At 50.2% G+C, this 22,067-nt stretch overlaps 1 protein-coding gene across 3 annotated transcripts; it reads left to right on the forward strand.

The window, feature by feature from the left end:
- The first annotated feature begins 1,639 nt into the window (after positions 1-1,639).
- On the forward strand, positions 1,640-15,835 carry LOC102383298. Of its 3 annotated transcripts, none has more exons than XM_025207888.1 (2): positions 1,640-4,850; positions 11,798-15,835. In XM_025207888.1, exon 2 carries the CDS (start codon positions 11,800-11,802, stop codon positions 12,796-12,798), a length of 999 nt encoding a protein of 332 aa, XP_025063673.1. In that variant the 5' UTR covers positions 1,640-4,850; positions 11,798-11,799; the 3' UTR covers positions 12,799-15,835. The 3 variants fall into 3 exon arrangements, with proteins under 3 accessions (XP_025063673.1, XP_025063672.1, XP_006026933.1); XM_025207887.1 differs by lacking the exon at positions 1,640-4,850 and adding an exon at positions 9,292-9,751; XM_006026871.2 differs by lacking the exon at positions 1,640-4,850 and adding an exon at positions 9,777-10,167.
- Positions 15,836-22,067: the final 6,232 nt, after the last annotated feature.

Genomic DNA, 22,067 nt, shown 5'->3' on the forward strand with positions numbered 1-22,067 from the left:
GCCCCAAGTCCCGCCCCCCCCACCCCAACTGGGCAGCTTGTCCCAGCCTCAGTCCGTCCCTCCCCCAACCCCAACATACTGACCAGCTGGCCTGTTTAGTCTATGACCGAATCGCAGAATCTTTTCTGAATTGATTCGGATGCCTTGAATCGTTTCAAAGCTTTTAACTGGTCTTCGGATTTGGAGATTCGGTCCCCGAATCAGGCCGAATCTCCTCCGAAATGAATCTGCTACCGAAGCTTCACACAGCCCTACTACTTAGGATAATTACAGCAAGCCAAGAGGACTGGCTTTTAGCAGAAGGGAAGATTAAAGAGAATTAACACTGCAGGATTTTCAGTGCGGGTTTGATTTCAACTGGCCATGCAGTTTCATCAAACAAAACCTCATGATGAGGAAGGGTGTAGGTTGTAGCTGTGTTGGTCTAAGGACATAGGCAGACAAGGTTCCTTGGGTGAATTTGATATCTTTTATTAGACCAACCCAAATGGTTGGAGAATAGTTATTAAGCAAGCTTTCGGGTTCAAAAACCCTTCGTCGGGCTCATGAAGCTGCAGCAGTTTGCATTAATTGCTCAGAGGGATGGAAGTACCCAAGTCAGGCAGTTAGAGCCGTTAACAACTTAAAGCCTGGCAAACGATTCACGAGGAATCATTCACCCAGCAAAGGCAAGGCTGTTTCCTTTTTCCTTTGTGAACTATCCAGGAGGTAGACCTCATGTTAGTGAAGCTGCTCACTCTTTGCAGTTGGCTACTGAATCAGCCGTGCGACAGAAGGTGCAAAATCTAATTGATTTCAAAATCGGCGTGACCTGTTGGCCGACGTGCCGTGGGGCTGGTTACCAGCCTCAAGCTGCTGTTGCTGCTTGTTCCCTGATGACTGAATCTATGCAAAGCAAGGAGCTGGGTCTTGAACATTGCAAACGGTCAGACTGGATTGAACTCTTTCTTGCAGGGGCCTGAATTAGATTGAACTCTTTGCGGGGGGAAAAAAAAGACTCAGCATTCACTAGAAGTAAGGCCCTGCATGAAAGTTGTGGGTTGAAACCATCACCCCCACCCAACATTCAAAGTGAAGGTCCAGAGGAGAGGTTTTGCAACTTCCACTGAGATCCAGTCAAACGTGAGCTCCTAAAATCAGGTCGGGGGGGTGGTTTCCCCCTCCAAGCAAGACTCTGGGCCTGTTCCCCACATAGCAAGTCATCTGTCCTATGTCATCTGTTCAGGTGCTTCAGCAATCGCATTCAAATGAAGGCCTTCATCCTGAACCCCGGCCTTCCCAGAGCCTATACAAACAGCACGGCAGTGCTGGGGTATCCATGGTGTGAAACAACCGCGGTGCTGAGCAAGCATCAGCCGGTAGTTAATGTGTGAGCTGCAGTCCGAGCGCGAGCTGCCAGTAAAAGATGCCTAATCCCGTCCCACGCAGTTAAAATCCAACAGCCCATGGATGTTACACAGCAATGCCTTTGTTTCATCTATCCTCTGTCGTGCACAACAGGTTAATGGCCTGTGTTAATATAATTAACAAAGGTAAATCACCTGGCATCGGCAAAAATCAGGTCAAAAAGGTTTTTCTTTCATGTGAAATGTTAGTAACAAGGTACATGAGCTCCTTGCTCAAGACCGTAAAAGCAGGCATCGCCGCTCTGGATGGGACCGGCCGTCGGGACCGGGAGCCAGGGTGCAGTAAGGACTGCTTCGGAGGGAGGTGTGAGCAATGTGTAGCAGGCAGATGTGGGATAGCCCAAGATCATCCTCTTACCCACCGTGGAGACTGGCTCATGTCCTCATGCAGAAGGAGCAACGTCCCTTCTACGTCGCATTTTTGGAGTCATCGGGTAGAACAGCTCGGCCTATTCCCAAAACTCCCAAACATGGGCAATACCTCTTCTCTCGTTCAAACACTAATCGCTCCGACAAGCCACCAATAACACCTCTGTTTTCCAGACAACCTTTGGAAAAAAAATCTGGTTCAATTCCCAACAGAGGATCTGGGCAGCTGCGTTTCCCATTCACAGAAGTGCCCAGGGGTCTCATGCTGGCCGATGTGTTACCTAAACCCCAGCTTGTGCTGGCAGGCGCAAGCTGAGGTCGGGCCACGACCACATCCAATATAAACGTCCGAGCTGGTGAAGCCCTGCCCTCAAACAGATGGTGTTTTTGGTCTGGGAGGTAATCGCTCCTGAGCGCCGCCGCTGATGGACTCCAAGATTTCAGGGATAAGAAGCCAGACCCCACTGATCTGGGAAGGGAAAAAAATAAAAGAAAGGAGCCTCCGGTCTCTGGTTAGTCAAGCCATCGGCTGTAATCGGATCCGTAGTCATTCCTAGAGCGCAGCACTGGTGAGGGGCCACGACAGTATTACCTGCCAGGGCAGGGGCTGCAGACACAGCTACTGCCCTAGTCTCTCTTACTATCTTCCCGTGCCAAAACGTACGGGGAGGTGCATTAGATTCACCATTTGCAATGGGATGTTGGGGTGCCTCGTGGCTCTGGGATACAGGAGTGGCCGAAGCAGAGGTTTCCGTGGACACTTCTGGACCAAGAGGTGCTCCTCCCAGCCCCAGCTGCCCCGTGACCAAACCATGCTATGCTGAGCAGTTACGTGCCCTCCACCATCTGAGGCCCGGGCCTCCCATCTTGGCGCCCCCAACGGTGATGGGCAGATGCGGTCACTCGGTGACGCGGCCGTTTCATGGCAGCAGTTGTACAAAGCCGACCGGCCTTCACGAGACCTGCAGAGGCGGATTGCTCCTGTCCCTGCGAACGGACTCGCCGGGCAGGTCTTTGCTGCAGCAAGTCGCTCCTGGCCCGCTCCCCGCCTGCTGCCCCCCGAAGCAAAAGCAACGCAGCGCCGGGCCTTGCACCAACGAGCCTCCCAGCTTTGTGCGCCACGGCGGCTGCATCCCTGGCGTGCTGGGAGGCAGCACCCGTGGAGCAGAGGCATCCCTGCCGCGGCACTCCTGCCCCCTCAGTCCCTGCACATGGGGAAGGGGGATGACAGGGAGCCCCAGCCGTGTGCTACGTGCTCAGGCTCCAGGGCTGAGACTCTGTGATCCTTTGGCACAAAAACGACTCAACTTTGGGTGCCCGGGGTGCTAGAGAAAGCCTTGAAATGAGGGGAAAAAGCCCCGATTCTGAAGGCTTGATTTGGGGGGGCTGGCTCACGACGTCCGAAGGAGGCGGGCACCGCTTGTGCTGCAAAGCTGCGTGTTGCGAGCTGACTCCAGCGGCCAGGAAAGGTCAATGCGGCAGGACCCCCGCTGCCCCGCTCTGCTGGGCTTGGCTGCTCCCGAGACGTGCCTTGACATGCATTTGTACGGAGAGCAATTCAGCTGGTGCCTTGATGACGCCGGGGGAGACTTACGTAACCCTGGGTTGCTGTTCTTGGCCCACATCCTGCAAGCAGATGTGCCAGCGTGGCCCTTAGCCCCTGCCTGCCCCCCAGCCAGCCCCTGCATAGGCCCCGCTTGCCAGGCCCGGCCCCCCACGCCTCCAGGAGCTTTGAGTGTTTTATTCCCCCTTTTGCAAAGAGTCGTATTTCGGAAAAATAAAGAAGTGTTGAATCTCCTAACCAACCGCTGCCTGTCACACCCCGGTCCGGACCTGGCTTGCTTTCCACGTCACTGCCTCAGAACGAGAGCAGGTAGAAAATGCACATGAGAAATCATTGCCAAGGCATGTTTTAGGTTATAAAGGTCTGACTGGAAACATTTCTGTTAAGTCCTAAGGAGTTACGTGACCACAGCACCGGTCCCCCAAATGCGTGCTCAGGGCTTGACTCTGTAGGCTGGGATTTTCAAAAGGCGCCTAAGAGTTAAGTCCCAGTGCCTGGATTTCACTGTTTACGGCCCCGGTTCCCATTAAAATCAAGTCGGCACCTCAACACCTGTGAGGACCTGGGCCCTTATCTTCTAAAATCCATTATTAAATCCAGCCCTGTGAGCTGTCTGTCCGGCGCGCTGAGCTATTGGCTCGCATGGGGCTAACTCTGCCAAGACAGCAAGCGCTGGCCCTTAATGGGTGGATAGCCATAAACTCTGGGTCTGATGCTCCGCGCATTCATGCAGCCGATTCAAGTTAACGCGTGCGAGCGAGCCTAATCCGGGAGTCATCCTAAAATCATTTGTGTGCACGCGTTTAGGGAAGAGCCGGGCTTTCGAAGAGGGATGATGTACAATCCCTGCCAAACTTCAACGCTGCCCCGAGAGTTGCGCGGGCTAAGCCGAAGGGAGGCGTCCGCTGACACAGCCTGACCCCCGCCACGGGACGCCAGGGAGTAGGTTACACCCAGACTTTCTGGAGAAGTAAAAGAGGGAATCCAGCTGCTGATGCTGAGTCCTACTTTTTGGGAGAGCATCTAACACGCAGCAGCTGTCGGACTTCAGCCGGTTGAGCCCTTGGCCAAGCAAACGAGTTCTCGCCAGGGGCAAAACCACCGGGGTTAAGAGACCGTTTTCACGTTTCCCCCTATCCCCAGCTCAATCAGGGCCAGAGGCAGCTCTCCCCCGCTCCGCCGTTCGGGGGGTAAGCTGGTTTCTGCTCAAAGCAGAGGAACAAAACCCGAACGCACGCACAACTGCACACGTAAATGCTCGCAGGCTCAGTTAACCTGCAGGGCTAACGACTGGCCGGGAAGTCTCTGGGCCCGTTGCTGTTTTCCTTTACTGCTAATCCCATTTGGTTACGGTTTTCCACGCACACAGGAATGCTGATTCATTGCATTCAGGCTGGCGGGTATAAATACAGAAGTACAAGGGGGGGTTCACCAGCTTTCTTCCAAAAGGCACGAGAGAAACAGCAGACGCTTTCAAGAAGACACAAAAGACGGGGAGGGCTGTGGCGGAGGTAAGGTACAGAAGAGCGTTTCCATAAAGGTGATTAGGGAAACATCTTATCCTAGCAACATTTCAATCACTAAAGAGAAGGGAAAGATAGCAGAGAATATCGACGGTCTATGCTGGGGTTACATACCTCTTTCCATGTTCCTGGATTTGAATGCAATTTTATGACCACTGTATCAGAGTTTTGTAATAAATAACATACTGTGCTTCAAGATATTTAAGAAGCAATAGTTATTTTTAGAGTATTAAAGCTCTACCAGGGAGAGGGAGGGGAGCATGGCAACGGCAAAGGCTCCACAAATTGATGTAGTACAATACTGCTTAGAGGCCAGGCCTGTACCTTATTCCTACAAGTACTCTCTGTTTGGAGAACGGTCGCACCGAAAGCAATGGGCCTGCTCACACAACTGGCTGCTGAATCGGGCAGAGGAACAGGGTTTACAAGGAAAGGCTGAAATAACTAGGATTATTTCATCTGGAGAGGACAAGAGTGAGGTGGGCTGATAAACCACCCTTCGGGGATTTGAAGACTGTTGTTGGAGAGGACAGGGATATTCTACTGTCTCTGCCTGTGGAGGACAGGATAAGGAGCAACGGTCTTAAATTGCAGCAAGGGCAATGTACGGGGGATTATTAGAAAGCACTCTCTCATTGCGGGGTGGGGTGGGGAGATGTCGTTAGCTGTGTTAGTCTGAAGTCAGGTAAGAGGCAGAGGGTACGTCTACATGAGATGCTAACTGCAGAGTAGCCTACTAACACTGCGCAGTAGTGTGCTGCGCAGGAGCGGTGCCAATACGCTACTGTGCAGTAGCATTAGGCTACGGCGCAATAAGTGTCACTAAAAACCCGCGCGCTGCCATTCCTGCATAGCAACGCGAGTTACTGCACATTCATTTAGTACTTGGTTAACCAAGGACTAAGGTTAATGCATGGTAACTGCAGCACGTTAATGAACGCGGAGAGGCGCCCCGAGTGAAGTTGCAGTTGCTTATGAAAGATTATGCATCTCTGATTCAATTAGTCCACACTTTTTTAAGTAGGAGAGCACCTTTGGCATTTAAAAGCAACCCAAAATCTACTGTGCACTGCCATCACCCCCCAGCAGGTAAGTCTGTGGGGAGGGAAGTGGGGGGCAGATGGAGAAAAATTATTTGGGGCGCACCTCCTCAGCAGGTAAGTCCCACCTGGCCGGGGCCCCACTCAACTTACCCCTGCACCTGCCTCTGCGGCACTGTCCCTCATTGCGGGGGCCTTGATCCAGCCCCTCCCCCTTCCCTCCCCCACCGACTGACCCGCTGGGCTGGGCACATGCATGCACGCGGGCACTCAGCCCCCCACCCCAGCCTCGGATCGATGCCAAGAGGCTCCGAGATCTACCGGTGGATCGAGATCCACTGGTTGGTGATGCATTAGTCTGTAAGGTGTAACTTTGCTTTGAGGGTGGTTTAGGGGCTGCTGGAAAATGGAGTCAGGGCTTTGCCCACCCCTGGTTTAGACTAACCTTTGAAGACTGAATCATTTCAGCCTCAGGATTTGTGACTGTCTGCACTTAGCCCCGAGGTCCCCTCCAGCCCTCCTCTTCTATGCTCCTGAGAAGGGGTCCTGAAAAGCAGTGGGGGCAGCAGCAAGTGTTTGAAAAACTAAATCTATTAGCGGGAAACTGTCTAGAATTGATTTTCCAGAAATGCTATTCTAACTCCTCACATGGAGATACAACTCCAGAATACACTCCTATTTATTTAGGAGGAGATGATTCAGAAATAGATGCTATCGAATTGCTATTCCAATCAACAAGGCCTAAGACAAAGACTCATTCTCCAAATGCCCTTGCCTTCCAGATCTAGTGTCCTTTGTCAACCTTTTAAAATAAAACTTACATAATTTATGTATCAATATATTTTATTCATATAGCACATGTAAGGAGTTGCTATTTTCTCCCTCTGATGATTTAAGAAATAAGTCCTCTGCCTGTATAGAGGGTGGAAAACAAAAGCACATTTAAGATCCATATGTCAGATGCTGTTTTCCCCTCAAATATTTCTACTTTATCTAACAGATGTTATGCAAAAACATGATGCTAATCACAGCCTGCCTTCAGTGCTGAACAGGGTTTTGACACAAGGTGAAAAGAGCAGGAATAAAACTAGTAAAAGCTCGCTTAAAATCTGATATGGTTTAACTTTGCTCTCCTGTATCCACTGCCATTCAGGACAGTCTCATGGACTTGACTGGGACTTGCACAAGGGCTCTTCTGCTGTGTGGGGCCCACACAGACTACTACCCATCATTTCCCTCCTGGAGGGAAGGCCAAATGAATCCTGGCTACTGGCAGCAATAGGGTATGGACGCACACCTACCCCTGGAGCCATTTCAGCGGGGAATGTTTCGAAGGGGCAGTTGCGGTTATGTCCTAATTGGTACGTCTGGACAAGCGGGGAAGGAAATGCATCGTTCCTAGCTTGTCTGCACCAAACAACTGGAAGTACCAGATGCTGCCCTTCTGAAGCAGCTCCAGATGTATGTGTACCTCCACCGATGAGAGGAAGGGAAAGTTTGCAGAGGAATTGCATGGCAACCCGGTTTGAAGAGGCACCGTGCAAGGAATAATAGACAAGGAGTCCTGGATTGATATCATCCACATTTCTCCAACAGCCACCAGCCCGCAGCTGTACGTAATTACAGCAAGTTCACTGGCACAGTCAATGCAGAGGGGCTAATTCATCAGTACCTTTTCACTCATTTGCGCATCACGGGCCTGACTATGAAGATGAGGAAAGAGCTTTTGAGTGACAAATTACAAAGCTAGCTGCTCTCTGCGGCAGATGTTGCCTGCTTTGAAAAGATCATTTGCAGCTTTAGTGAGACACAAGATGGGTTTAGGGCCATCTGCTTGGATTTCAGTCCTCCCTGAACAACAATACAAAAGGTCAGAGGAAGAAACTCCTACAGAAATGAAGCTTGGCATGAATGCTACTCCTCACGGCATCCAAAGCAAATCTGAAGTCTCTCCGCTGGCAGTCTACTCCACTACCTACAGACTGACTCGAGCGCTTGCCTCCTGCAAGCAGAAGGAAAGTGAAGTTTGCTGCTTAGTGGGTAGGGACTAGATAATACGAACCTGGGGTCGTATAAACGCACTTACAGCTCTCCTCGATCCAATCCCGAGACACAGCAGTTCAGACACGAGCCTCAAGATCCTCCTCCAAACGGAGACACTAGCTTCCCCGAGTGCATATCTGCTTAATATAGTGAGGGACAGGGACCCTGATTTTCTCCTATCAAAAAAAAAATAAAAAATCCCCAATTTTCAGATTTAAAAAAACCAAACCCAAAATCCACATTTTTCCATGATTAAAATGAAACATCACCAATATACAGATGTATACATCTTAGTGGTGTTTCAATCCATATATTATAGTTTCATAGTTGTTAGGGCAGGAAGGGACCTGAGCAGATCATCAAGTCCGACCCCCTGCCGTGGCAGGAAAGGATGCTGGGGTCAAACGACCCTGGCTAGGTGTCTATCTAGCCTCCTTTTGAAGACTAATTAGTGGTGTTTCATTTTAATCATGGAAAAAAAAAATAATGTGGATTTTGGGTTACTTTTTTCAATCCCAAAATTGGTTGTTTTGGGGTGTTTTTTTTAAATCAAGGAAAACCAGGATCCCTGGTGATGGAGAACAGCCTAAAAGGATGGCTCTGTCCGTGCTGAGCGTGTCGGCACACTGTTGAACACACACGTTCTGTGGCATTTCCAGACTGGGTTTCTTGTCTACTAAAATAGCATTTTCTTGCCCTCCCTGCTTTCACCTGCCCTTCCCATAATGAAAAAGATGCTTTGCTAATTTGGGGGGGTTCGGAGGCTACCCCTGTGAGCTGACTGAGCATCACCATGAAGGTGCTGAGGTTTCTGCTAAAATAAGCTCTTCTTTCCAGCGCACAGGGAGGGCGCTGGGCACTTTGCAGGGTCTGGACTTCTCCAGACAACAGCGTAGCGAGTGATGCTAGTCGTGTGAAATAAATGGCACGAGAGGTGCTGTGCTGGTGCGGTTCTCAGGGAAGTGCACGTTACCGGTCTCTGTGAACGGGGATCACATTTTAAAAGCTGGGGGAGTGCTGCGATGGAAGTAACCGGGAAGTGACTGCCAGCACCCTGGAGTCCCCGAAGAAGACACAACAGCGCTGACAACTGTCTCAATGTCCCCGGTGCCTGTACAGCCGGCAGAGCCGCTCCGTGGCAACCCCTTCCCGCAGCCTCCAGCGCAGCGAGGAGCAGAGCCGGGGCCTCTCTCTAGCAGATGTGCCCTTGAGGGGCCCGAGGTTGCCAGCATCAATTAGTGCAGCCTCCAGGCTCTGGCAATGCCCCAGGGCGATGCCGCCTGGCCCTGGCAGCCAGGAACGATAACCCCTTCCCTTGCATTTCCTACCCCGAGAACCAAAACCAACCTCCTGCGAATGCTTAGAGGAATTCGATAGGACACACATCTGGCCACACCCCGGCTGTGGCTCAGGGACATGGACACGGCACTGCATTTCCACTTTGCCCTTGGAAAAATGTCAACACATCAGCCCGTTCCCGAAGCCGGAGCGCTGTGCTGGAGGGGCTGCTCTGCCGGTAATGCAATTGTCCTGCCTCGCTGACTCCGTTCTGGCTTTTCAGAGACACGGGGCATTTATCAAATTAGGATTTGCAGGAAGGAGAAGGGATCCGGCAGGCTATATTTAGCAGCAACAACAACCAAAAAAAAAAAAAAAAGCAGCAGAATCAGCTGACTGGAGGCAGTAAGCCTGATGCACAGTCTAGTGTTAGACAGCTCGTCTTCTCTCCTGGAAGCGAGGAGGGTGCAGGACTCGGGAACTTCAGAGTAGAAACACGCCCGGCTCCGAGGGGAGAGAGACGTTCAGGTAAGGAAAAGGAGGGGGCTTTAAAAGCTGGAACTGGAAGTTGTGCCTTGCCCTGGAGGCTGCTAAAATGGGATCCTATGGATGAGAGCTGCTGAAACTTCGGGCATCTCCAACACAGGAGAAAGCAGAGACCTGCAGGGAGACGAGCCGTAGCTGTTCCCAGCCCAGGTCCTGCTGTACCCGTGACCAGCCCAGACCGTTAGCTACAAGGTCATGGGCTAGCACTCGGCCGTGCAGCTCTCTAGCCCTGTGGTGCTGATGTGACTGTGGCAGCTGTCTTGCAGAGTTTAGCCAGATCAGGTGAAATCCTTGCAAATATGCAAGGGAGGAGAGGGAGGAAGACCAAGACGGATATCAGCCCGATTCCGGAGGGAGGCGTTATTGCAAACGTGCCCTTCGACGGACAGAGCGGGCACGTGAGTAAAGGGGCGTTGCCGGGGCCTGGCACCTTTAGATCCAAACCATTTCTCCCAATGGGAAAGACTCCAATGGGAGCAACACGAGACCTTGATTTCTCACCTAAAGGCATCAAAGAATGAGCAACGAAGACAGAAAGCCTTCTCAGCGTGTTCAGACAGAAGTTACATTAGCAAGGTCCAGACGGGGCTGATGTTTCTAGCTGTCTGAAATGAAACCTGTAATAGAGCCAGCAACAGAGCAGAAAGCGTGAGCATGCAGCAATTTCTACTCTGTATGCCGAGGAAGGGCACAGCCCCTGCATTTCAGATGTGGTCTGTGCCTTGCTGCAGAGGGTTTCTGAAGCTAGAATTGATTTCCAGTAATAAAAGGAAGAAGAAAAAGAAAGCCCACAACACACTCATGCACATAAATGGCTATTTCCGCGCGTATGCATTTAGAAAGCACAATGGAGCAGTACAATTTTGACTAAGTAGTCCCATAAAAATCTGAAAGTCAAAAATTGGATCTGGGCTATATGAGCATTTCTTGCAAGCAAATGCTTAAGCCAAGAGTTACACCAGAAACAGTACTTTAGGAACTGAAACCATTTCAGGGTTGGACGCTAGTTAATAAACGGGGTAGACCACATGTGCATTGGCTTTGTTAGGGGTAGAATAGGAGCCTTGACTTTGCTTGGGATGGTCCTGGATTTATGGCCCTCGAGCCTACGTAATTACTGATCTACGGCCCGTAGCGCTGATGAAAAGGGGTGGGTTTCTGAACCACCATTTTTTGTCATTTCTGGGGGAACAGAGTGTAATATCACCGCCCTGTCCAATACTTCACTTAATGGAGAACCAGCTCCTATCCGTGCACAAAGACGGACTCCATTAACCGGGCCCCAGTCCTATAGTCCCCCATACGTACCCCGGGCAAGGCTCCATATCACACTGTGCAAATGAACGGAAGTGCCATATCGTATATGGGGAGCGGGATTACCCTGGAAGCTTCTTCTGAAGCTCTTGTTCCTATATCCCAGACAGCGATATTTAGGGACATACCTAAATTGTGGCGAGACAAAGGGTTTTTCACAGCCTGCTAGGGGTGTGCAAAGCCGATGTTGTGGGTGTTTCGCGGTGGCCCTGCCCCTTGGGGCTGATGGGTGGAGAGCCCAGGGAGGAGGAGGGACTGCTGGGGGGGCCCGCATTTTATTTAATTTTTTGCTGATTTTTCAGATTTCGCGGACCATCCCGGATTTCACTGTTCCCACAAAATCCACAAAGCTACGAATTAAGTCGGTCCCTATCGCTATTGAACCAGCAGGCGTGTGTAGGGCTGGGCTGCCCGATTGTCTTGCCACGGCTCAGAGGGATGAGCTGCGCGATTCTCTTTGCTGAATTGTTTTATCATTTGCCACATGTGAATAATTAGCCATTTAGTACATTTTATTCATGGCCTCTGTCAGGAGCCCCCTCCCGATTAAAAAGATTTACCAGCTGTATTTTTAAAAGGTTCCCCTGTATATTATTGTTTGCTTCTTCACTACAAAAAAAAAAGGAAGAGGAAGAGGATCGTATTCATCTTACAGTTCCTGTATCAGAGTTTCTCATTTGCATGTGCCAATTATGTCTTGTATATTTTTTGTAGCCATGGCGCCCCGGCTCAGACTGAATATTACAAAGCCTCTCCCGACCATATGTGAAACCCATGAGGAGCTGCAGGAGGATTTAAGCAGCAATGCAAAAAGTTTGGGAAGCTTGTCTACCAACTCAGACCTGTGCTCCAGCGAAGATTACCTTCAATCCATCTGCCAGTTAGCAAGACCCACCTTCCCCGCGATACCCGAAAACCACCCGAGGGTCCGAGACAAGACAACACTTCGAGAAGATCGGTGGTGCCAAAAGCCTGCGGTGATGCCAAGAGCAATCCCCAAATGTCAGCTGACCAACATCATCTCAAACATCATGTCATTAGAAAAAGTTCATCTAGTTTGTGAAGAGGGAAAACCGTACCCCTGCTCCGGGGATGATCCTCTAGAAAAGCTATATGCACAAGCAGGAAAGACTCATCATTATAAGGGTCCTGCCTCCAGTGAAAGCTTAACCGCAGACTACTCACAAAGCAGCCCTTATAATACCAGCAGTGATGAAACCCATCTAGTCGACTCTCAAGATAAACCTACAAAGAAGCCAAATCTGCCCAGGATATTCAGTTTTCCGAGGCTTCCCTCCCCTGGGCCAGTCCAGAGAGAGGATCGCTTCCCAGAGCTGAAATCCCTGAAAATCAATGAGAGGTCAGCGTCAGGAAGTGATCAGACTCGGAAAGAAAACTGCACCATGTTAATGAGCGGTAAGCGGATATGGCCACGGCCAACCAGAGAGAAATTTCCAGGAAACAAGATTCTGAGATGCTCTCTAAGGCGGCAATATAGCCTGTTCAAAACAGCAGACAGTGCTGAAAAAGCGGAGGTGGATTCTTCCAGCTACAACAGAAAAGCGACGGGAGAGGCTCTTAGTAAGCAGAGATACCTGGAATGCTTTCATGTAGCTAAAAGAGCCCTGATCCATAACTGGATCTCCGAGTGCAAATGTGCCTGGAAAGAAGCAAAGGTTAAAGCCTGCCTGCTTCCGGCCATTGCAGAAGTATGAGCAAGAAGGATGCTGAGCCGTAATCTTATTTGCAAGAAATGGTGGGCGCTGCTACTTGGAAATTCTCCCTATCGCTTGCATCCATTAAGCAGAGAAGAGGGCTGCAGGATAGGTTTGCAGATGAAGCAGACACATTTGGATCCATTGCATCTCTCACGGATGAGCACAGAAGCAGTTTGGATACTCAGACCCTTTACTTTTCAAGGGGAGAGCATAAGAAAGCAGCAAGTGACGGTGGGAGGCAGGAGTTTATAACAGCATCTTGCATCTGATCAGCAGCATCCACTGCTCACACGTGTCCTGTACCCAGAGAACGTAGCCAAAGGTGGATAACATCCTTCCTGTCTGCATCGCGCTCCACTTATTATCACAGCTTCCATCACCCGGGACGCACCTCCCTTCACGATAATGCAAAAACCCCTCCATTTATCGTCACTGCGCACACGGTCACAAACCGCTTAATGGCAACAACTTCAATGTTCGCTACTGGATAAGTGCGCTGCTTGGTGTCATAATTAGCGAATGATGTTCCAAGACTGAATCTGTTGGCAGACAATTAGCAGCAGAGTAATTTGCCTTCTTAAAGTGGTGTTGGTTGCAGCTGTGTTGGTCGAAGGACGTAGGCAGACAAGGTTCTTTGGGTAAATCTTATTAGACCAACTCAAATTTGAGCTGGTCTAATAAAAGATATCAGATTTGCCTTCTTAAAGAAATACAGCAGCAAAAATAAGTCTGGGTTTTGAGGTTTTTTTGCTTTACTGTGAAAGGAAACTTGTGAAGGATACTTGGACAGTATGCAATATGCTCTCTCCGATGATGGAGTACAGATTTTGAAAAAGCCTGGTGTGTATCACAGCAACTGTGCTCCCTTTCCATTTGATGTCTTCTGGGTTAAATAGGTCTCCATGGAAATGCTCTAAAAATTAGAAGAGGCCTTTCATGAACACACTCCATTAGAGCGCGGTGTGGGGAGGGATTGGAGAACCAGGCACTCGTTGTGCAGTACGTGTTAGCACGGGCCTTGCATTGCTGCTAGAGTGCAATGAAAATGCTCTGCTCTTTCAGTGTTACTAGGGATCCACGTGAAACCCAGCAGCCCACGTACTCTCACTCTTTTCATAGCATTATATTACTCTGCATGCATGTATAAAGCTTTTCCACGCCCACTGCTGGATACACCTGCATCACCTACAGAACGCACCTGTAACATGTAAGAAGCCAAATAGGTCACAAACCAATACTGCAAATGCCACGGTACTGTAGGAGGCGCATTCCCGGGGACTGGAAACCACAGGATCCTAGTTCTGAATGCAAGTCTGCCACTTATTTAGTGTAGTGCCTTAAGCAAGTCACTTAATTTCTGTGCCTCAGTTTCCTAATCTGTACTGCACCGCTAATAATACTGGCCTATATTTGCATGAAGCGCTGCAAGATCCCAGGAAGAAAGGCCTTGTGCAAATGCATTATGTCAGCAGGTTGTGTTTCTCTGTACACCAGCCCCTATCCTTGAATACAAAGCAACTCAGCGGCTGTTCATGCCGTGTCCGCTAGGAGACGGACAGAGACAGCCTCAGTGAAGGAGGTTACAGCACAGAGGGTAAAAACAGGTGTCGGTTTATCCTGGGTCTGATTGTCCCACGGGGACAGTCATTTATACACCCGGCTTGAAGGGCAGTTAACTCGGACTAGGGCCCAGTTGTTCTCTCAAATACTTCACAGGTACTTAAAGTGGCACAACGGGCATGTATATCTGTAGGGTCCTGGCATAGAAGTCTGTCCTGGGAGAAACAGGACATCTGTTTTTAGCTTACGAGTGTCCACGGGGGGAGATCGTGCAGAGGAGCTAGTGCACTGCAGCATCACACCCTCTTACTCTGTAATAACTCTCCTATGTAGACAAACCTGGAATCAAAAACCTGGATGTCTGCTAAAACAGAGCACAGGCCTCTGCCCACCACTACGTTTTCCATGGCAGAAGCAGGAAAGCATTTGAAAAGCTCCTGAATACTGACCAGAGATCAAGCCCGTCCTGCATGTGCATTCTCATTAACGAAGTGTTAATCGACACGAGTGTTTCACAGTGCCTCTGCTTCAAGCAATATTTTCAAGAGACATGTAGAAGCAGTTTATTTTAACCTGCCATTAATTACAACTGCTGATTGTAGAGCAATTTAGATGTATTAGTTGCATTGTGTAGATGAGCCTCTAAATGGATGTGTTGCAGCCTAATGAGTCCTATAAAGGATTGCCAGGGCACTTAGTGACTTGGAAGTGGAAAACCTCCATAACAAAATCAATTATAGATTTGCCATTTCAGCCGTCACAGCCCGTAAACGACAGGCAGGCTAATACAAATGCACCTCTCTTTACTCAAAGACGGGCATAACCCTCCCCAACCGGCAGAGAAGTGCAGGGCAAAGCACCAGCCAAGAGCACTCATTGCTGGGTTATTAGGAGTGAATTGGTTGGCACCTGGGGAGCGATGGCAGCAGGCTGTTGGCTCTGCTTAGGAGGGAAACCTTTGTGCAAAGCTATGCTCGTGAAAAATGCGTAGAAACTTATTTCTGTAGAAAAACAAAACCGAAGTAGCTTGGAGGAAGGGGGCAAGTTCTGATCCGTGTCTCGGTGCAGTGCATTAGTGGCACATCTCACCAAACAGCCGACTCGGCCATGTGGAAAGCCCACGATGGCCTTGGTGCCCGTTGGACCCTGGGAGAGAGTTTGAGGAGGAGGGAAATATTGCATTGGCTCTTGCTTTCTTGACCCGTACAACAAAGACGAAGTACTGGAGGGCAGCCTGATTGTCCTGCCCTCTCTTGTGTCCTGCTCCCCTTCTGTACGTGCGAACCGTTTTCTTGAGGCACCATCTGGATGGAAAAGATATTGTGTCCTTTCTGTCATTCCCATCCCCCCTCCCAGCTTTATTCTGTAATTACCCTTCAACTAAATATTTATAAGGCTGCAATGCCTAGCAAATCTGTTGTTGCTACTGCATGTATCATCAGTGCTTTGGAGAGCAGATGCAAATAAAAAACATCCAACCTAATTGTCTTCCTTGTCGGTACGGTGCCCGCTATTTTCAATGCAAATGCTGCCGACGTGGCATTTAGGATGCATGACCCTACACGCAATATGGAGACACAACTCCGTTTTTGCTGGTGACTCCCTTTCGTGCGTGTCCATCTTTGAAAGGCCGAAGCAGCTCACGTGCCGAGCTGCACACTGCTCTACCATGTAGAAAGTCTGCGTTCAGCTACGGGGCCCAGTTTCCTTCCTTCGGGGTGGGCTGGCTTTGGAGGTGTGGGAGGTGGAAAGCAGGGGCTGATGTTGCTCAAAAGGAATTGGCTGGTGAATGCAAGAGGTGGCATTAAGAAGCAGCCAGGTCTCTAGAGCCATAATGACAAGGAAGAAGAGGCTGCTCTTCATGGACTCGGTTCTCCATGGACTCAGCGGGGATTTTGAAGATGAGAACTCATCCATGGGGAAAACAAGTCAAAGAGTTGAACTAGCAAGACCCAGTCCTTGTAGCAGACTGAGCTGGGACTATAAAGGATGTCACCAACTTGTAAGGACAATTCAGGTTACAGCCTGTGTAGACAGGAAGCCGGAAAAACGTGTGCTGGGCACCTCTCTGCTTCGAATAAGACAGCTGTGGTATCAGTGTTGCACTGCTTGTCTTCTATAAAGATGCAGCACAAAAGGAGGGCTGGGAGTTAAGAGACTTGAGGTCTATAGTGGACCTGGTCTATAATTCACCACGTGAACTCGTGACAAGTGACTGACGTGGGAAGTTCCCCCCGTAGGTGCTAGGTCCTTTTGCAGAATGGGGGTTTTCAGAAGCCTGGTTTAGCTCAGACACAAGCTCCACCCAAGTCCCACTGCAGGTGTCCAAGTTACTTCTAGGATCTGGCCCTCGGGCACTCACACGCTGGCTCAGGCATCTTGCCACAGCCCAGAGCTTGGCATGCACGAAGGCAAAGGGGCAAGGGGAGCCGAGGAGATGAGAGAGGGAACATTAAAATGGCAGTGGAAAACGCAGGGGGCAGGTGCAAACCAGGAGGGCAAGAGTGGGAGAGGATGGGGGTGCCGGGGAAGAGGAGACAAGGGGGCAGGGCGCACAGACCAAAGACACCACAGAGGGCGAGAAGTGGAAGGACGGTACCGTAACACCACCGAGGCACACCGGGGAGAGAGGCACTCGTTTCTGCTTACTTCAGTCAACCTCAAACCTTCCGCTCTTCGGCTCGGCGGCAACCATTTTTGCAAAGCAGAAGCACCTAATGTTCGTGATCGGCTCCTCTGTCGGAGCCGAGCCACCCTGCCCGTCTGAAGGCAAAGGCCAGTCAGGTAACTAAGCGCCCAGCACCTCCCCTCGCTTTGTGGGTGAACGACCAGGGCGCTCCGTCAAGAAAGCCTGTCTCCATTTTAGAAACTATGTTCGAGCTAACTGAATGACAACTCTTGACGTAGGATAAAAACAGCTGGTTTTGTCCTGGGGGGAAATCCATCCCTTAACGGGCTGAGATGCCCCAAATCTGCAGGAATTGAATCTGGGCTTTTGAGGGGTAGGTTCATAGCTCGGGTCTGCAGACACTCTCTCTAAGGCTTCCTCCCCCACCGATTTGGTGGGACTCTTGAAAGCCCGTCTGGTCTGTGAGCCTGGCACTGCAAGCCCAACCAGCAAATCTCCCGGGTATTGTGAGGCCTCCCTGCTTCCCTTGCCCTGAGAGCAGAAGCGCACTGCAAGAAGAGAGCAGCTTGAGCAAGCTAGAAAGGAGCTGGCAGTTCCCACAGCAATCTGTTGTGTCTGCACTTGCCTCTTCCTCTCAGTCATTTCTTTACCTAGCAACTTCCAGTTTGTCCCCCCCACCCAAGCTCCTAGGACTCACCTGCGTCCTCGCCTTGTTACACCACCCCAGGGGACAGGAGACGGCCAGCTTCCTTCCTTGCAGATCAACAGCCCCCCTGCATAGGCCAGGCAGAGGCAGGTAACAGGTGCCCTCCAGGCTCCCACTCCTCCAGCCTGCAGAGCAGCACACAGGTGAGGCGGGCAACGATTATAAATTGCTGCACCTGAGCATGGGCGTGACCTGCACAAGGGAGCAAGGCAGGGGGGGCGGTGAGAGGCAGCAAAGCAAGGCATACAGCATTCTCAAAACTCAGAAATCGGAGCAGAAGATAGATGTACACAGAGCTAAAGATTAATCAGTTAATCAGTTAGATTAATCAGTACTCCTGCAGGTAATGTCCAGCAGGAGGTAGGAAAGGTTGCACATTAAACAGAGTTTTGGAAAGGGGAGCAGGATCAGGGGCCACACAGCTAATTTACAATGAGAGCAGAGTAGTACTTAGTTGGTGAACCAAGTAGCCCTCGAAGCAGTGGGTTAATTTCCAAAGGACCATTTGCTTTAGAAATTGCGAGAGAAAGCTCTTTGGAGAAGCGACTCAAAATGAGTAACAGTGTAATTGTGCCTAATTACAGCCCTGATGGCTTCTTCAGGACATATATTTGTGATGAACTACCAGTAGTCCAGATGGAGGCTTATGGTACGTGGAGTAAAAAGAAGGTGAAATAGATTTAAGGCAGGAAAAGAGGAGTTAGTGACTGGGCAGGATTTACTTGGCTTTAGTGAGTGAAAGCCTCAGCTGTGCTATTAGCAGCATGATTAATGGCAAAGCCATTTTACATTCTCCACTCAATCATGCACAGAACAGAGATCCAAGGAAAAAACTAGTGCAAGGAACATGGGCACAGGATAATGGACACGTCTGAGCTCCGCATCCTCGTGCGGACGGCACCGTGCATGCGATGCCTGCATCTTCCACGTGACCTTTAGGATGCATGCTTTTGAAAGGTGTGCATTGTTCTCCTGGGCCCCAAATCAAGAGCTTTATTAGTGACCATCTTATCTTCTTTCCACAAATGTTTCTGCCAGGGAACTTTTTTTTTTCCTCTTCTTACAGACTCACTGAAAACAAACACAAAAAGGAAAGCAAATGGCCCAGGCTAATGTATTTGAAGAATCAAGTGAATCCCAAAGAACCTCATCACTGTGCACCAAACCCCCCACACAGCACCAGGGCTGGCTCCTTTGCCTGTTGCTCTCCAGGCTCTAGCACAGGGCGGGAGCACTGCAATAGCAGTTTCTTGGTGCCTTTGCAAAAGGCCAGTGCTTTTCTCTGTCTCGAACATGGCTTTTCAACTCCAGCATGAGATGGGGGTAGGAAGGTAATGGATAGGGTGTAAATACACACACCTTTGGCTCTGATATCCTTTCCAGAATGAATGCCTGCCACATGCAACTCTTTCCAGGGCCGTGACATGGGGCCATATCTCAGGAGGTGAAGATGGACAATTTTTGGCATGCCACCCAGCAGATCCAAACCCCATGAGGTTAAAGGGAATGTTACCGTCTCTGGTTCCTAACGGGCATCGTTAGAACGCCCCCATCCATTTGAGACAATGGTTTGTTTCTTAGTCGGCTCATTTGCTCACGTGTATTCATGTTCTGTCAGTCACTTCCGGCAGGTTTTTGTGAGTCTGCCGGGGCTACTGGAAAGACCATCTGCCTGCAGTAAGCACCACAGGAAGCTTAGCAAAGATGGGGTGTTAACCACAAATGTCTGCTCGCATTATCCCCATGGCTTGGAGACAGCACTTGCTAGTTCTCCTCTCTGCCACAGAAAGCCTCTGCAGTCAGCAGCGCTGTGAAGCAAAACCAGCAGCGGGAAGCCCCTGCTTCAGATTTGATAGGTGAGACCTCAAGTAGAAAAGTCCCCAAGTTGATTGATACTTAAATCATTTTTCCCTTTGCCACAATCACTTTAGAAAGAGAAGACTTGCTAGCACTTATCAGGAGTGCTGAACAACACTGCTCCTGTCCCTCCATCGTGCCAGGTGCGTTATGTGGGCTACACTGGCAGGCCGAGTGGAAACACTAGTGCGCTTTTCCTGCCGAGGTCCTGTTTCTTCACCTCAAAACAAGAGAGATTATAGATGCCAGGTTTCTAGCTGCTGACATGCTAACACTAATACTAATGACCTTGCTCAACACTTTTCTACATTTCCTCATCAGCCTGCACTATACAAGCAGGCCACAATTAGCATTCAGTTGGATGCCTAGCAGCTACCCAGGTTGGGGGTCCTTGACGCTAGGTACTGTACCAATATATGGCATGTGATGGTCCCTGTCTTGAAGCTTATGATCCAGGCAAGTCCTAGAATAGGATTGGTAAGGGTGCTTAGAGCTAGCTTAAAGAAATGAATATGGGAAACCTAGTTCAAACCCTGCTCAGAGCATGTCTGTACCAAGCTAGTGCTTCATGTCAGAACTACACACGCTGCACGATCATGCCACCTGAGAAGGTTTCAGCTCAAGAAGAGAGTGCCTTGCCAGCACCGTGGCCTGGTCCAGTAATGACGAGTCCCTTATAAACATATTTGTAAAAGGAGGCGCTGGTGTGTTCATCTCGAGGGCAAGAAATGTGAGCAGCAGGCAATGGACTTGGCTCTGATTCTGAGACCAGCATTGACCCATTATTTCTTGCCCATCTTGGACCCCAAGTGAGGTGCTGCTTGCAAGTCTGAGCAGCTGTGTCCCCTGCTCCCCCAAATTACAGGCACAAAACTGCAATCTGTGGAGACCTGGGAAAGCTGGCAGCCGATCCCACCCGTGAGCAAAAGATACTGGTGAACCTGCTGGGGAAGAGGATGGTTAGTCCTATTGCTGCTGATCCTGGGCCTGATTTATTGCTGTTCTGCACTCTTTATGGGCCTCCTTTGTGCCGTGTCTGCATATGGTGTAGCTCTTCAGTCCCCTTCAATGGACCTGATGGGCCATGACAACAGGGAGAGGAGGGCTGTCTTTCCTGTACTTGTGGACCATACTAACCTTTATATAAAGACCACTTCCCTGCATCGCTCTGGCTCCCGTGCACGGATGAACCTGCCCTGACTCCCTGTGTTTTGTCTGAATGAGGCCACAGTAAAGGGAAATAAAAAGCAGAAGTCTTAAATCAGACAGAATGAGCTATTCCTTCCTGCTGTGCGGGGTCAGCTTATGCAATTAATTGCTGCAGAATGTCAGCAAGATAAAATTTAGTGGGATTCAAGGAGGGATTAGACTGTTTTACAGTTGTGGACGTTGGTGCTTTGCTAGCCAAGTCAAAGACATGCAAGGAAAATAAAGCTTCTTGTTTCCCCTGAAGGCTGAACTGGCTCTCTGCAGATGTCAGGCAGAAATTTCCTTCCCTTTGTTAATGGATGGAGTCAGTGGCCAGCTGCTGTTCCTCCCCTTCTTCGGAAATATGAAACAAAGCTTGCTGCAGTGGGGACAATGAGGGTAGACACAGATGTCACCGGACGTGGCATGTGGGCCAACATGCCAAGCAAATGGACGTCCTTACCTTTTGTCTGCCACATCAGTGCCGTGACAAAAGGCACTAATAATAACTTGTGCTGCTTTACTGCAGCTGATGTCTATTTGTTCTGTGGCGATAGAGCTTGAGGGATAGGATCCTGCGCACGCTGGGTGGGATCAGGCCCCTCAAGTCCCTGGAGCACCTGCCTAGCTTTCCTCGCTTACAGGGATGCTCCAGGCAGCTCTAGGGGCACATCTCCACAAGCCGGAAAAGCCCACGCAGGTCCCAGCATGGAGGCAGAGGACCTAGGGAATCCTACTTGCCCGGCGCCTTCATACTGGGACCCATGCTGCCCCGTTCTTCACACAGAGGTGCAGGTCAGTGCGATACATTCCCCGTGCCTGGGGACTCCCCGGTTCCCCGTGAAACACGGGTCAGCCCAGGGCCTGACACGGGACAGCAAAGGACCTGGGAAATCCCAAGGGGAAGGGAGCACATTGCCCCTTGTCCTGCATCAGGCAGGGGCCCTGATGAGCAACAAAAAGAGACGTGTGTCGCCCACTAAAGCAGATCAATTGTGGTGGGACAGGTCCCAGCACAGTGGATCCACTTTGTTTCAGCAGTGTCTGTTTTTACCTTGAGTTACAGTGGCCTGTGATGTCCTCTGTTGTGACGACGGCCCTGTGCCATGCCACAGACACAGGAATAGGTCTTGAATCCCAGCTCCGTGAAGCGCCAGGCTGCCTCCATGAAAGGGAAGCGGGGGAATAGGGCGCAAGTTCTTGTCTCAGTCGAAATGCTTAGTTTCAGCACAAATGACAATCTGTGGGGGAAGGGACATCACCTAGCCACTTCTGCAATGTTTGAGAGAGAGGCCGGATAAGACGGGCTCTCACCTTGACCAGATT

The sequence above is a fragment of the Alligator sinensis genome, unplaced genomic scaffold, assembly GCF_000455745.1.
Source record: "Alligator sinensis unplaced genomic scaffold, ASM45574v1 scaffold741_1, whole genome shotgun sequence".
Taxonomy (NCBI): domain Eukaryota; kingdom Metazoa; phylum Chordata; order Crocodylia; family Alligatoridae; genus Alligator; species Alligator sinensis.